This window comes from Hordeum vulgare, chromosome 2H, assembly GCF_904849725.1.
Source record: "Hordeum vulgare subsp. vulgare chromosome 2H, MorexV3_pseudomolecules_assembly, whole genome shotgun sequence".
Classification (NCBI taxonomy): Eukaryota; Viridiplantae; Streptophyta; class Magnoliopsida; order Poales; family Poaceae; genus Hordeum; species Hordeum vulgare.
In genome coordinates, this window is record NC_058519.1 from 112,289,386 (window position 1) to 112,304,258 (window position 14,873).

The window sequence follows — 14,873 nt, forward strand, 5'->3', positions numbered from 1 at the left end:
GATGACTTGACTAAAAATATTTATGTGATCAGTAAAATTCTTCATAAAGCTAAAAATAACGCTCTTCAAAGGTTCCAAGATGTTCTTGCTTACTTTGAAAATTGTAATGATTCACTTAATCATGAACAAGCTAAAAGTGAACAACTTGAACATGAACTTGAGAAGAGTCATCAAGCATGTAGAGACTTAAGATCTTCAAAAGGAGAGATTGAAGTTGCTCGTGATAAACTCAAAAGGGATTTTGAGGTCCTTCTCCTTGAATGCAAGAATGTCAAGGGAGAGCTTGTCAAAACCTCTAAGATATTTTAGGAGCTTCAGTCTACTCATGAGAAGTCTCTAATCGCTACTTACTCCTCTCATATTGTTGATGATACTTGTACATCTAACCCTATCTCTTTTGAAGTATCAACATTGAAGGAGAATGTTGAGCTACGTGCTCAACTTGATTTACTAACTAGCAATTATGGGAAGTTGGAAGAAAACCATGTAATGCTCACAAGCTCTCATGCCGATCTCCTAACATCCCATAATGTGCAAAAGTTAGCTCATGAGGCTATCATCACCAAGGTAACATCAAGTGAGCCTCATGTGGACAATGGCACTACTTCTAGTCAAAGTACTATATTTCCATGTGCTAGTCCTCGTAATTCTTCTACTCATAATGTTGCTACCTCGTGTGATGAATTACTTTCCTTGCCATGTTGCTCTAACATTGAAGCTTACACTTCCTCTAGTACTTGCATTGATACTAACCGTGCAGAGGAAATCGAAGAGCTCAAGGCCCAAGTCACTTCTTTGAAGAAACACTTGGAACAGTGTCATGAAGGGATGTCCACACTCAACAACGTCTTGTGTGAGCAAACATCTCCGAATGACAAAAATGATGTTGGAGTAAACTCAAACAAGAACAAGAGGGGCCTAGAACAAGTCAAGAATTCGGCCAAAATCATTTGCTTCAAGTGCAAAGTTAAAGGGCATCATGTTAGATCTTTCCCTCTGAAGACGAAGTCTCAAAGTCACAAGCAACAAGGGAAGCGGCCACAAACTCAATCACATCTTCAACTACAAGTTGAAGGAAGGCCTCTTCCCAATAAGACCCAAGCCAACACTCTCCAAGGTGAGAAATCAATTGGGAAGAAAACAAAGGGTAGATGTTGCTACTTATGTCGTGAGAAGGGTCACGTCGCTTCGTATTGCACAAGAGGTAACTTATCCAACCCAATCACTATTGATGATACCTATTCCCTTGGGAAGGATAAGGTTGGCAATGTGTTTGCCAAGTTTGTTGGTACTCAAAATGGTGTCAAGAAAAGAACCATTTGGGTTGCCAAGCCTATTGTGATTAACCTCTTAGGACCCAACGTAGTTGGGGACCAACAAGCTCAAACTTGATCAATAGGTGACTATGGAGGACATTAGAGACTTGGATACATAATTAAGAATTAAGGGGTCTTCATCATTCATATTATCTCAAGCCAAGTCATTTGGATTATCGAGTTTCTATCTTATATCCAATGTGCCTCCTTACGGTAACTTATACTTAAACTGTTTACATTGTTAGGTGCTTGCCCCTTTGCATGTTGTGGTTTTGTACCTTGCATGCGTTTGTATATGTTGTGATTCCAACTTGCTTATCTTGAGTAATCGAGTGTGGGTATGTTGGTTTGCATATCATGTACATGTGAGTCTTGTATTGAGCCTTTTTGCATCTTGTTTATTTTTTTTTTGTTGGCTCTTGTGAGAGATTAATGGATTATCCCATTGTGGGGGAGTGATGTGCTTTTCACACCTCACAATCCTATAAATGTGTATACATGAGGAATACCACTTAGTTTGATACTTCAAGATTATCCAGTTTCTATGTGGTATGTCTTACTCATGAGAAATTCAAATTCTATATGGTCCATTAAGTATCTCTTCTTGGTTTTAATTTGCCACTGGTTAATGTTGTTGGTTTATCACATTATGGGGGAGTAATATGCTATGTGCATATTACAAACCTAGAAAATGTGTACATTTGACGTGTTGCCACTTAGTGTTGATATTGTAAATTATCTTGTTCCTAGGTGGCATGTTAGCTCTACAAGTGTCATTTGCTTGTGTTTTATGGGTAAATATGATCTTGGATACATTTGTGATCTACCAATGTGTATCACTTCAGAAATACTTCTTGTCCTTGACAATTGGTATTCCCATCATGTGATAGGAATTGCTAATCATCTTTACATTGGATTTTGTGTTTCATTTGTCTTCCTTGCCTCTTATGAATCTATTTTAACATGTCTAGTGTTTTTATAGATATAGAGAAAGTGATGATCCCATCGTGTGCGTTTTGTATTCAAATGCAAATTCTATATAATGCACGTCCCTTGGGGGAGCTATCCTATTTTCTTTAGAACACTCTCTTTATTCACCCATCATAAAATCTTTTGATCCCCATCAAGTATGTGTTGATGGGAGGCAAGTCTTGCTCTTTATGATGCTTTTTTCCATCATGAAAATTTGTCGAGGGCTTGGTTTGTTGGAACCTAGCTCTCTTTTGGAAACTAGATACCTCGTGTTTGTTTTCCTTCAATTGGTTTCTTGTTGCCTTCTATTTGGGTTGTGTCAATGGATATCTCATTCCTTGAGGTATCTTTTAATTGATATCCTTCAAGTGATAGTTCTTTTGTTTTAGGATCTTATTATCACTTGATACCTTGTCTTTTGATGACTTATCAACTTTGTGTTGAGTTGATTCTTGAGAGTCTTGAGCATGCGTATCTAGCTACTATATACAACTTCTTTTGCTTGCTTTCCTTCTTTGACCCAATATATAAGGGAAACTCCACCCTGTCATAAATTGGCTAAAGTGTGCATGAAATTCAAATTCATATCTATATGCACATATGTATGTGGAGTTTGTCCTATGTATTGCTGGTTTTCTAACTCTTTGGTCCCAATGATTTTGGGCACCATTTTGTTTGTTTTGTTGTTCTAGGAACAACTGGAGATGCATTGGATGCTCGGCTCACCTATATGGAAGATGTTGAGACCATGTAATTATTGGAGCCAAGTTAGGATGACCAAAGAACAACTATCTACTACATCAATCCAATGTTGTCTCGGTAACAAGTATCCACTTCATGCATTCTTTTCTTGCAAAGGACCCAACCTGTCTTTTCTTTTCCAGGTTGCATCCTGGCATGAATCTCTTGTTTTGTTCTCGTAGTACTTGTTTGCTTTCTCAAAGCATCCGAACGATGATGTCTTACTACTAGTTGGGATGTCTTTGATGTTCGTATGTTGGAAGTTCATATTGTACAATAAGAAAATATTAGGCCACGTGCTATGCTTCCAAGCAAAAGATCTCATTGATATATTTATGACTTCCTTTTGGATATCTAGTTTGTTCCTTCTTGTAACCATTTCGTGTGTACATCCTTCTTTGTGGATATATATCATCATGATTGTCTTCTACTTATAATCTTTTACACATTAGAGAAGTTACATCTCTAATTAATATCCTCTTTTCTTTCACGATCATCATTGCATTTCCTTTTTCAGCTTTTCGTGACTTCGTGAAAAGTTTTATTTTGAGTACGTATCTTATTTTCCTACATCTTGATGCACTCTTTGGCCGTGAATATTATTTTTCCTCATGCTTGTCTTGATGAGGGTTTTGCCATTTCAATTAGTATCTCTCCTCTTGACAAGGTTCTTACTTTCTATCTTCACAATGGGTTGTCACAAGCGTTGGTTTTTATTTTGTTTATTAGTAAGCTTGTGAACCCATTTTCTAGTATGTGTGTGTGGGAATGATATGTCTTGCACTTTGTATCTCATTTCATCAAGACTATGTGATGAGTCATGCTCATCCTTATCTTAGTCTTCTCAAGTGCTTTGCCATGACTCACACACATTACTTTGGTTGAGCTTATTCTTAAGTTGCTTCCTTTACATGTTGCTCAACCATTTGTTTTGTGCAATTGATATGCTTATTGTCTCATCTATCTTCTTGCACTCGTTGTGTGTTTTTATTAATTTTGGGGGAGCAACGATCCTATTTTGTGCACCTGTATCAAATACAAAAATCTCATATTAGTGCACAAATCATGGGGAGCTTCTCTATGTTTTTGATAAAACACTCTGTTGCATTTATCATAATATCTTCTATTCATGTGGTTCGAAGGACCATATGATTGTTTGTTCCATCTGGAATCTTTTGATTGCTTGCCTCTATCTTTGTATGTCTTTGTGGCATACGATCCTTTTATTTGCAATCTTTGGGTCCTCAATATAGTGTGTTTTCCTCCAACTACTTATTACTGTATTTGTGTATTTTTCCGCACTCATTTGCCGAGAAGTACACACCTTTTGGAGGACCACCTACTATATTGGCTTTCTAAACTTTTTGTCCATTTTGGCAATCGATGCCAATGGGGGAGAAGTTTAGAGAGTTTACTTTGGATATGTTTAGAGGGTTTTGCTTTTATTGCGTAAGCATTTACATCTTGCACGCATGCATTATTACCTTGTATGTGTGCGCTTGGTTATGCTTATTTCCTTATATAAACTCTCTTGAAGTGGTTGTCTTCAATTACCAAAATGGGGGATATTGTTAGAGCATATATCTCCATATGTGGTTTTGGTAATTGATGACAATTCCTATGGACTAATGGTTGCCTTAAGTTATATTTATAGGATTTGTCCATAGGCACTTCTTGAAGTCCATCTGTTGGGTTCAAGGAGTTTATATGATGACCAAGATGGTATTCAAAGTATTATCCAAAGAATGGTCATAGAGACACAAGGTTGATCAAGATCTTAGACAAAGAGTAAATCAAGATGATCAACACACAAAGCGTATAAGATGTACCGAGAGGGATCAAGTGATCCCATGGTATGGTAAGCATTGTCCATTACGTGTTTGTGTACTAACCCATGGTCTTTGTGAGAGTCCTATGTGGGGGTTATGTGTGCTTCCATGGGCTTGCGTCAAAAGGAAGATCTCATACAACCCATGAAGGATGACGTCAAGTGGCGATCGTCATCAAGATTGTGGTGTGCAAGTTCAAGTGGATCAGCACGAATATAAATGATCATGTGTTGATAAGGACAAGCTCATGTGCTAACAAGGACAAGATCAAGATAAGCATTCCTGAGCACTACATGCTTGATTCTTGTGGATGTTCACATGGTGGACAAATGAAGATGAATACATAAGCTAGGATTTCCACATTGTGTATGGGAGAACTACTTGAAGACTTCATCATGTCTTGCTTTCAACTTGAGCCAAGAAGGAACAACAACATCAAGCTCAAGTGAAAGGGCTAACTCAAAGGTATCAGTTCCTTTGACGTTAGTTGTGCGGAGTGATGATCAGTGAATAAAAGTATACACTCAAGTATGGATCATGAGTACCCCTTTTATGATTCTTGAGTCTTTAGGGATCCCGCACTATTAAGAGGGGATCACAGGTTTTGCGATGAACTTGCTCAAACTACATCTCCACTGTTCTGCTCAGACCACATCTCCACTGCTCTGCTGTTATCTGAAAATAGAACCAGTGCCTCGGACATCCGGCTCCCTCCGGACGTCCGAGGGCCGGACGACCGACTGCTTCGGAAATCCGGAATCCTACCAGAGAAATCAGAGCCATATACTCGGACTTCCGGCTCCCTCCGGACGTCCGAGGCCCGGATATCCGACCAGCTTCGGAATTCCGGAACTATGCACCACAGAAACTTGAGCCATATAACTCGGACTTCCGGCTCCCTCCGGACGTCCGAGGGCCGGTCAAGTGTCGGACGATCGACAGGCTTCGGAAATCCGGAGCCGTGCACCACAAGAACGTGAGCTCTATAACTCGGATTTCCGGCTCCCTCCGGACGTCCGACCCCTTCGGAAATCCGGAACCTTGCACCAGAAGAAGTTGAGTCGAATAACTCGGATTTCCGGCCTTCTCCGGACGTCCGGTGCCTGTTCAACTCACAATGTTTCCAGACATATCTACAGCTCTCGGACGACCGACCCCTGTGGGACGTCCGACCCCTCGCGGACGCCCGGACTTCCGGAAACTGTCGGACGTCCGGAGCCTGTGTGATTTAAAGTGTCCCCAACGGCTGTTTTTCTCTCCCCACTATAAATACCCCCCCCCCTCCCACTTCGTGAGAGGGCTGCCCAACACAGCCTTACCCTCATAAGAACACACTTCTACCTCACACACATTTTCTCACACCAAATCTTAGATCCCAAGAGCATTTGTGAGCCCCTTTGAGAGTTGTTCCAATCAAAAGATAGATCGTCTCCCTCTCCTCCTCTCAACCCAAGCTATTTGAGATTTGAGAAAGTTTTGGGCATTCCCCGTGATCTTGTTACTCTTGGAGGTTGGAGACTCCTAGGCGGTAGGAGTTCTTCGGAGAGGAATCAATCCGTGTGATTACCCCCCGGAAAAGTTTGTGAGGGTTTGGAAGCCACCTCAAAGGCTTACCACCAGTGGTTGAGAAACGCCTTCGTGGTGTTATCTCAAAGGGAGAATAGGGTGAGCCTTCGTGGCGTTGGTGTGCCTTCGTGGTAACATCCACCTCTCTAACGGTTACTAGCTTCCCTCCAAGGAAGTGAACATCGGGATACATCTTCGTCTCAGTGACCTTGGATATCCTTAACCCTAACTCCTTACTTGTGGTTTACTTGTGTTACTTGAGCATACATACATTGCATATTGTTTGTGCTCATTATATTGTGTTGGCTATTTCTTGTACAAGTTTAATCATTCAAGCATACCCTCTATATCCACACGTTCATACTTGGAGCCTTTGATATATCGTGTGATATAGTGTGATCTAGTATCTTGTGTTGTTCACCTACTTGTCGTGTGATATAGCTTAAGTAAGTTTGTGTAACTTACTTGTGCTTGTTAGTAACTGTTTTGTGTCCATCTTGGTAGATCGCGTTGTTGATACACGTTGCAGTGCCTAGTGCATTTAGGATTTGTGCTTGACAAGTACCCTCTTAGTTTATTTCCGCATTAGGTTCAAGCCAAATCCGAAGAAGTTTTTAAATAGCCTATTCACCCCCCCCCCCTCTAGGCGTCATCGAGGTCTTTTCAACAACCCTCACCTCTAGTGGCCGCAACACGCCAAATTTGGGCAAAGCATGCACGGCCACGAACACCACCACCAGCACGACCCCTTGTCGTCCACGCCAAGCCATCGCGCACAGCGCCCTAGAGAAGCCCAACCGGACCTTTGGCCACCACCCGTGCTCCATCCAAGCCCCCTGGACCTAGATGAGGCAGTCCTGGACAAGGCATCTCCCACACGCTCCCGCCCAAGATGAATCCTCTGCAGCCGCCGCGTCTAGGAAGGAGAGCGGCCCGCCACCGCACCGCCATGGACATGGACAATAGTCCAGTTGTAGATGCTCTTAGGATGTGTTTGGTTGAGGAACCAAATCTCATGAAATGAAGTGGTTCCATTCCAAAGGAACAAGTCGGTTTCGCTCCTGTGTTTGATAGGTGCAGAAAAGTAGAACGGGTTCGTTCGGTTCGAGTGTTTGGTTTGAAAGAATGGAATGAAAAAATGTTAGAACAGAAATTCAAAATTTTGACAGCATTTTGTTTGTATTTTGAAGAAAAACAACATAACAATACACTCGACTTGGGAAAATACATCATACGACTGGGTGTAGTTACACCCACGTCTCATATACTAACTCGTGGTGGTATATATACTACCGTATCATTTTTAGTATGTTTATATATTATATTTAAGACAATTCGAAGTGAGTTATATAGCCCATAGTTTTTATTAGATTTATGAAATACGTACATAAGTAAAAAAGCGTATGCTTAAAATATGATACATACTACCTAAAAAGTAGTATACATACTACATAAACTTTGTTATATACTACATATTACACGTGCATATACTCCGATATGATAGATACTACCTAAAATATATGAAACAAAAGTGAGGGTAACTACACCCTGTCGTACGAAATATTTGTCATATACCATCGGTGGTAACTATATATATATATATATATATATATATATATATATATATATATATATATATATATATATATATATATATATATATATATATATATATATATATGTATGTATATATTATCTACCATCGGTGGTAGTTACCACCACTTGCGTTTTGTATGTTGTACGTAGTATCTATCTCGGAGAGTATGTATGCATAGTATGTAGTATATAATAATGTTTAGGTAGTATATATATTATTTTTTGATACTATGTACTACCTCCGTCCAAGTGTATAGGGCATGCGCGTAGTTCTAGGTTGTCAATTTAACTAGCTAAATATATATTATATGTGATAAAAATTACATATTCAAAAATTACATCCCCACATGAATCTAATGATATATTATTTATTACATATAATACATATTTAAGTAGTTAAATTAACGACATAAAACAACGCGCATGCCCTATACACCTGGACGGAGGGAGTATCATATTCTGTGTATGTTGTTTTTTACGTACAAAAATATATGTATTTCACAAATATAATAAAAATTATGGGTTAACTTGTAATTTTTTTATATAACTCACTTTAAAAAATCTTATATATAATATATAAACATAATTAAAATGATAAATTAGTATATACATATATATATATATATATATGAAAAATACATCCTATCACCAAGGGGTAGTTATCGCAAATGTTCCATACACTATCATGAGGTAGTATCTATACTAATTTATCATTTTAATTAGGTTTATATATTATATATAAGATTATTTTTAAGTGTGTTACATAAAAAATTACAAGTTAACCCATAATTTTTATTATATTTATGAAATATATATATATTTGTACATAAAAAATAGCATACACAAAATATGACACATACTATCAAAAAATAGTATATATAATACCTAAACATTATTATGTACTACATAGTATGCATACATACCTTTCAATTTAATAGATACTACATACATAATACAAAACGCATATGATGGGTAGCAATTTCATTTGGCACATCCAAAAGCAATCAGCCAATTACATGTCCTGCTAACATACAAATATCCAAAAGCAAAGTGCAATGCCATTGCATGCTAGTGCAATAAAACAGCTGCTCCCCTAGCCATCATTTTTCTTTTGTTCATCTTGACCATCTTCAACGATACATACTATCTTGCTTCGCGCTGACACCATTGATGTGCTTGCATTTACATACATGATCCCGTCACATATAGTATAGTTCAAAAGCCTTGGACCTCGGCAACCGGCCGGTGTGCCTCGTAGTAAACATCATCAACAAATAACTATTTTTATACTACTATACAATTTGTCTGTTATAGCCAGAAGAGCAGGTGGGAAGTCGCCCTCCGAAACCATCGCGGCATGACGCGCGTTTCCAGCAGAGAAAACGGAAGTCTCGGGCCGGCATGACCCTACTTAAAGCGGCAGAGAGGGCCATGGACGATAGAGTCAGTTGAGTCGATTCCCTTGACCTGAGGAGAAGAGAACACGGGAGGTCGGGAAGCTAGTGAGGGAGATGAGCAGGGTGTGCGTCACCGGAGCCGCCGGCTACATCGCGGCCTGGCTCGTCAGGAAGCTTCTGCAACGAGGCTGCGTCGTCCACGCCACCTTGAGATCCCTCCGTAAGTTCAGCTAGCACGACCAAAGTCCTTGGTAGCTGCAACGGCTAGTCATACGATCCGTTCTTGACAGGGGATGAGAAGAAGACGGGCCTGCTGAGGGGGCTCCCCGGCGCGGCGGAGCGGCTGGTGCTGTTCGAGGCGGACATCTACGACGCCGCCTCCTTCGAGCCGGCCATCCAGGGCTGCGAGTTCGTCTTCCTCGTCGCCACCCCGCTGCTGCACGACACCAGCAGCACCAAGGTAACACTCCAAGATCGACAAACTTCAGCTCAGTCTGGCTAGTCAGTAGTCACCCGCCTCTCGATCGAGCTAACGACCCCTGTTTCCTCCGGCACCGTCCGTCCGATCAATGTCCCGTGAAAAATATTTAACCTAATTAAATCCATCACTTACTCCTTATATGTTTGAATTGATGGGTAACCCTTAAATCTTCGACATCAAATATAAAGACGATATAAGGACATCCGAACTTGACCGAACGCGATCGGACACCCCGCTTCATTTCATAACGCTCTCACATGTAGCCATCCAAAACTCCTTCCTCTGTCATATCTATACAGTGTGCTAGCCTTGGGTACTTCTGCTCTAGAGCGCTCGTTCGACAGGGGCTGGTTGACCCAAATATTAGTATTACCTCCTCGCGTGGGCCGAGCGTCGATCGGATTAAATAGCCGCATCAAAGAACGATGGTAAGCTTATCTGTTAATTGCATGGATCAATCAATTCTTGTTTTCTGAATGTGATAGCTTGATATTATATTGAGTTTCATCAACTAGCGATTCTTTATCGAGAGTCAATTTCTTCTGATTCATACACATTGATAGCCCTACTATCGACCATAATGAAAGAGATTCTTATTTCGTGATTCCAAAAAGGCATGCAAACATTAATGTTCCACGATAAACAGAGAAGATTCGTAATAAAAATTCATATGCTTCACAAAAGATACAAGGATGACTGAAATTAGTTTCTGAAAGATCAGGCTATTTAAGCCAGTTAATTAGCTCCTAAGACATCGAGGTGGGACTAAAAACTTTCGAAACCCGCCGATCCAGTATGGATGTGAAAAAGTTGAAGTGGGTGAAGTTTATTCGGTGTCTCGCTGACCCTGACACAGACATGATGATCAACATCTATGTCTTTGCATGTATTTACTGTTTTAAAAATAAAGATTATGATTGTAAATGATAGAAGCTAAAGATGTTCAGATCACTGTCAACGGGCGTGTTTGGAAATGTCCGCCGACGTTTGAGGGCGTAGATGCCACCACCAACCACTACGATCCCAGTACATGAGTACATAGTTGACTCGAGCCATGTACCTATGCGATCCACTCCAACCTCCACTGCAAAATTGATCAAGGTGCACATAATTGCGCAGTTCTTAATTCGCGGGCTGTCGCCTGTCTCCTGTCCCGTTGTCGTAGGCGGTATAGCGACCGCTTTCGGCCGCTAGTGGCCTCACGCGCTGACTTCCACTTCGCACGGGATAAGGTGCATGCCTGCAGTATATATATAAAAAAACTCGTGATGCCGACCAACCCTTTGCTGTTGATGGCATTAGAAGTCGATCTAGAAACTGCGTGGTCGAGTGGTGGAGCAGATCGACTGGGACGCGGTAGGAAATTATGCGCAAGATAAGCCGGGACCGGCGCTCCATGTATTGGACTGTTCTTCGTGCGTTCCTTTGACACGACACTATAGACTTAGTACTAGACGAGAAGATGTCTCCATCAACTTTACTGATTAGCAGAACTTTTTAACTTAACCAAAATATTTGTCCATCAATTAATGTTATGGATCAGCAAAACCCTCTTCCGTAACTAGAATGTCTTCACGGGAAACTAAAGTGTTTATCGTGAATATTAACAGCCGGTTAATATGCAATGCAGTACAAGAACATAACTGAAGCGATCGTGGACGCGACGCGGACCATCCTGCAACAGTGCGAGCGGTCCAAGACGGTGCGGCGCGTCATCCACACGGCCTCCGTCACGGCCGCCTCGCCGCTCAAGGAGGACGGCAACGGGTACAAGGACTCCATGAACGAGTCCTGCTGGTCTCCGCTCAACCTCTCCTACGGCTACAGCAACGTCCACCTCGACGTAAGCGACATAATCACTCTCGGATAGCCAGCCCATGTCAGCTATTGTATACATGTAATAACAAACAACTGACGGCGACATGTTGACGTGCGTGCACGCAGGCGTACGTGTCGTCCAAGAGGCTGTCGGAGGAGGAGCTGCTGAGGTATAACGAGTCGGAGGGCAGGGCGTTCGAGGTGGTCACGCTGGCGTGCGGGCTCGTCGGCGGCGACACCATCCAGCCCATCCTCTGGAGCAGCATCCCCTTGGTGGTGGCGCCGCTCACCGGCAACGAGGTCCACCATAACTCCCTAAAGTTCATGCAGGCAATCTGCGGCTCCGTGCCGCTGGTGCACATCGACGACGTCTGCGAGGCGCACGTCTTCTGCATGGACCAGCCGTCCATGGCCGGCCGCTTCCTCTGTGCCGTCGGGTACCCCAACATGGAGGACTACGTCGCCCGCTTCGCAGCCAAGTACCCCGACCACAAGATACTGCTCAAGAAGTACGCAATCGATCGATCGACCGGTCGAGACCTTCTTCCGTATGTTCTCGGATGTTACTGTTTGTTGGATGGTTGATCAATTTGCGCTTGTTTTTCTGTGGTGGTGTTCGTAGGCTGGCAGGAGAGGGCGTGAGGGTGAAAGGTGATTCGAACAAGCTTGTGGATCTGGGGTTCAGATTCAAGTATGGTGTGGAGGAGACGCTGGACTGCAGCGTGGAATGCGCCAAGAGAATGGGAGAGCTCTGATGCGTGATACTACCGTTGCATTCCATGCAGGGTGGTGGAATTAAAAACCATGTACCGTTGGTAAGAAAAACAGTTGCAAGTATATTACTTGTTTCAATGGTTTGAAAGGTGAATGAAAATTCACGTGTGTGATGTTAAAAATGTGGAACTTCTATGAAGTGTTTCAACCCCCAACTGAGAGCCCGCTGGTTTATGTATTGATAGGCTTCTTGGGTTACAAGTATTCGAGAGGGCTAAACCTAACCAACGACAGGGCTAAACCTAACCGAGAGGGAGACATATTCTCTAGAGAGAGAGAGATACATAAGTAAAAGAAGAGATAAGATTACAACAGATTTAAACCTCCTCTAACCTACTCCCATATGTATACAAGATATTTAACAATCCACCTTAATCACAACGCAAGCAAGTTGAGATTACTTCGAAATACTTCAAAACTTCTGGTTGGAAGCGCTTTGGTGAAGCCATCAGCAAGGTGATCCTTTGAAGAAATAAACCTGACTTCCAATTGTTTGCTTGCAACTCTTTCTCGCACAAAGTGAAAATCAATTTCAATGTGCTCGGTCGTGGCATGGAACACTCGATTAGCAGATAGATGGGTGTGACAGCCGGAGACCGACGCTTCAGAAGATTCCCCTTTTATTCCGTTGCCGTCGTGCGATTTGATTGTATGTTGCACTCATCATCGCATCATTCGCATCATCTGCATTGCATGGGCACTCCGTTGCCGTGAGTTTTCAAAACTGCATCTGTTACTAGTTGTCGGTTCTCTTCGTTTTTGTCATTGACCGTTCTGAGACCAACCACACACGCACGCGCCCGTGGCATCGATAAAATATTTATTTTTAAAAGTGCGTGAAAAATATTCTCGAATTGAGTTGAAACTTGGCGTGTGGTCTTATTATAGTGTAGATAGGCCGCCTGCCAAATTTCATCGCAATCAGAGTGTGTTTGATAACCGAATGGTCGACCGTGGTATGTCGTCGGACGTTTTTTCGGTGTTTAAAATCTCGTTGTCGGGCCTTCATCTCCCTCTCTTCCCCACCAACCCCCTCTACACAGCCACTAAGCCCTAACCTAGCCCGTAGCCATCACCAGAGCCGTCGGATCGCGATCCTGTGGTCCGAATTCAGACGGAATTAGCTAACCCTAGCCCCTAATTCAGTCCCTACCTATAAAAGGAAGGGCAAGCCCTCCAAATCCGGCTCCCACATTGAAATCCATGCCCTCCACCCACTGCCTCCTCTCCCACCTCCTCTCTCCTCGAGCGAGCCCGCCAGGACCAGATTCGGACCTCCCCGGGCTTGGATCGGACCTCGCTCACACCACCACCTCCTCCCGAGCTCCTCCCATGGCAGTCGGAGCCCCACGCCGCAGCTCTCGCGCAGCAGCCATGCTGGTCCCAAGCGCCGCCCCTCGCCGGTCCTGTTTCACTGGTCAGAGCCACGATGCACCAACCCTGCAGAGCCCTGCCGGATCGGCCCGCCGCCGCCGCAGAAGCCTCCCACGAACCCCGTCGCCTGAGCCGTCGTCCCCTCCGCCAGCGTGCCCCACACTGCGTCGGACTCCGCCGGAGTGCCCTTCGGATCCCCGCCGCCTTCGCTCGTCCCCGCCTCTTCCCGTCGGTCGCTGGCGCTGACGCGCCTCCGCTCCCCATCGCCGCCCCGGTCCAGATCGGGCGAGCGCCAGCCCCGCTCGGGCGTTGACCCGTCTGCCTCGCCCCTGGAGTGCCAGGTGGGCCGGCCCAACCCCCGCAATAGCTCCCGAGGCCCAACAGCTCCACCGAGCCACGAGGCCAGCGTCCCTTCAGCCCACCTTCCACCTGGGCCATGGCCTGCAAGATGAGCCGACCCCGCTGCCATATTGTCACGCCCAAGATGCGACCCTATCCTCAATTTGGCACGAGGGCCTCGTCAGGGATAGAAGCGCATCTTGTCATGTCGCAAGAATGGATATCGTTACAAGTACATGTACTGAAAAGAAGAGATAATATAGAATTGGCTTACACTCTCCACAAGCTACATCAGAGGCACATCAGTACATTGCATATTAATCAAGAATAAGAGCAGGGTCCGACTACGGACGAAACCAAACGACAAAAGAAGAACGACGTCCATCCTTGCTATCCCAGACTGTCGGCCTGGAACCCATCCTAGATCGATGAAGAAGAAGAAAAAGAAGAAGAAGCAACTCCAAATGAACAATCAACGCGCTCGCGTCAAGTAAACTTTACCTGTACCTGCAACTGGTGTTGTAGTAATCTGTGAGCTACAGGGGACTCAACAATCTCATTTCCAAAGGTATCAAGACTAGCAAAGCTTAATGGGTGAGGCATGGATAAGTGGTGAGGTTGCAGCAGCGGCTAAGCATATATTTGGTGGCTAAACTTACGAATGCCAGAA

The 14,873-nt window shown here is 43.4% G+C and overlaps 1 protein-coding gene across 1 annotated transcript; it reads left to right on the forward strand.

The window, feature by feature from the left end:
- Positions 1-9,453: 9,453 nt before the first annotated feature.
- On the forward strand, positions 9,454-12,672 carry LOC123429727 (putative anthocyanidin reductase). Its single transcript, XM_045113733.1, has 5 exons — positions 9,454-9,637; positions 9,708-9,877; positions 11,529-11,741; positions 11,843-12,225; positions 12,339-12,672. Exons 1-5 carry the CDS (start codon positions 9,532-9,534, stop codon positions 12,469-12,471), a joined length of 1,005 nt encoding a protein of 334 aa, XP_044969668.1. The 5' UTR covers positions 9,454-9,531; the 3' UTR covers positions 12,472-12,672.
- Positions 12,673-14,873: the final 2,201 nt, after the last annotated feature.

Bases quoted from the DNA above. Each gene is read 5' to 3' on its own strand.
- LOC123429727 (XM_045113733.1), top strand. From the start codon at position 9,532: ATGAGCAGGGTGTGCGTCACCGGAGCCGCCGGCTACATCGCGGCCTGG. The intron at 9,878-11,528 runs GTAACACTCCAA...TATGCAATGCAG, and splicing joins ACGACACCAGCAGCACCAAG to TACAAGAACATAACTGAAGC. The intron at 12,226-12,338 runs GTACGCAATCGA...TGGTGTTCGTAG, and splicing joins CACAAGATACTGCTCAAGAA to GCTGGCAGGAGAGGGCGTGA.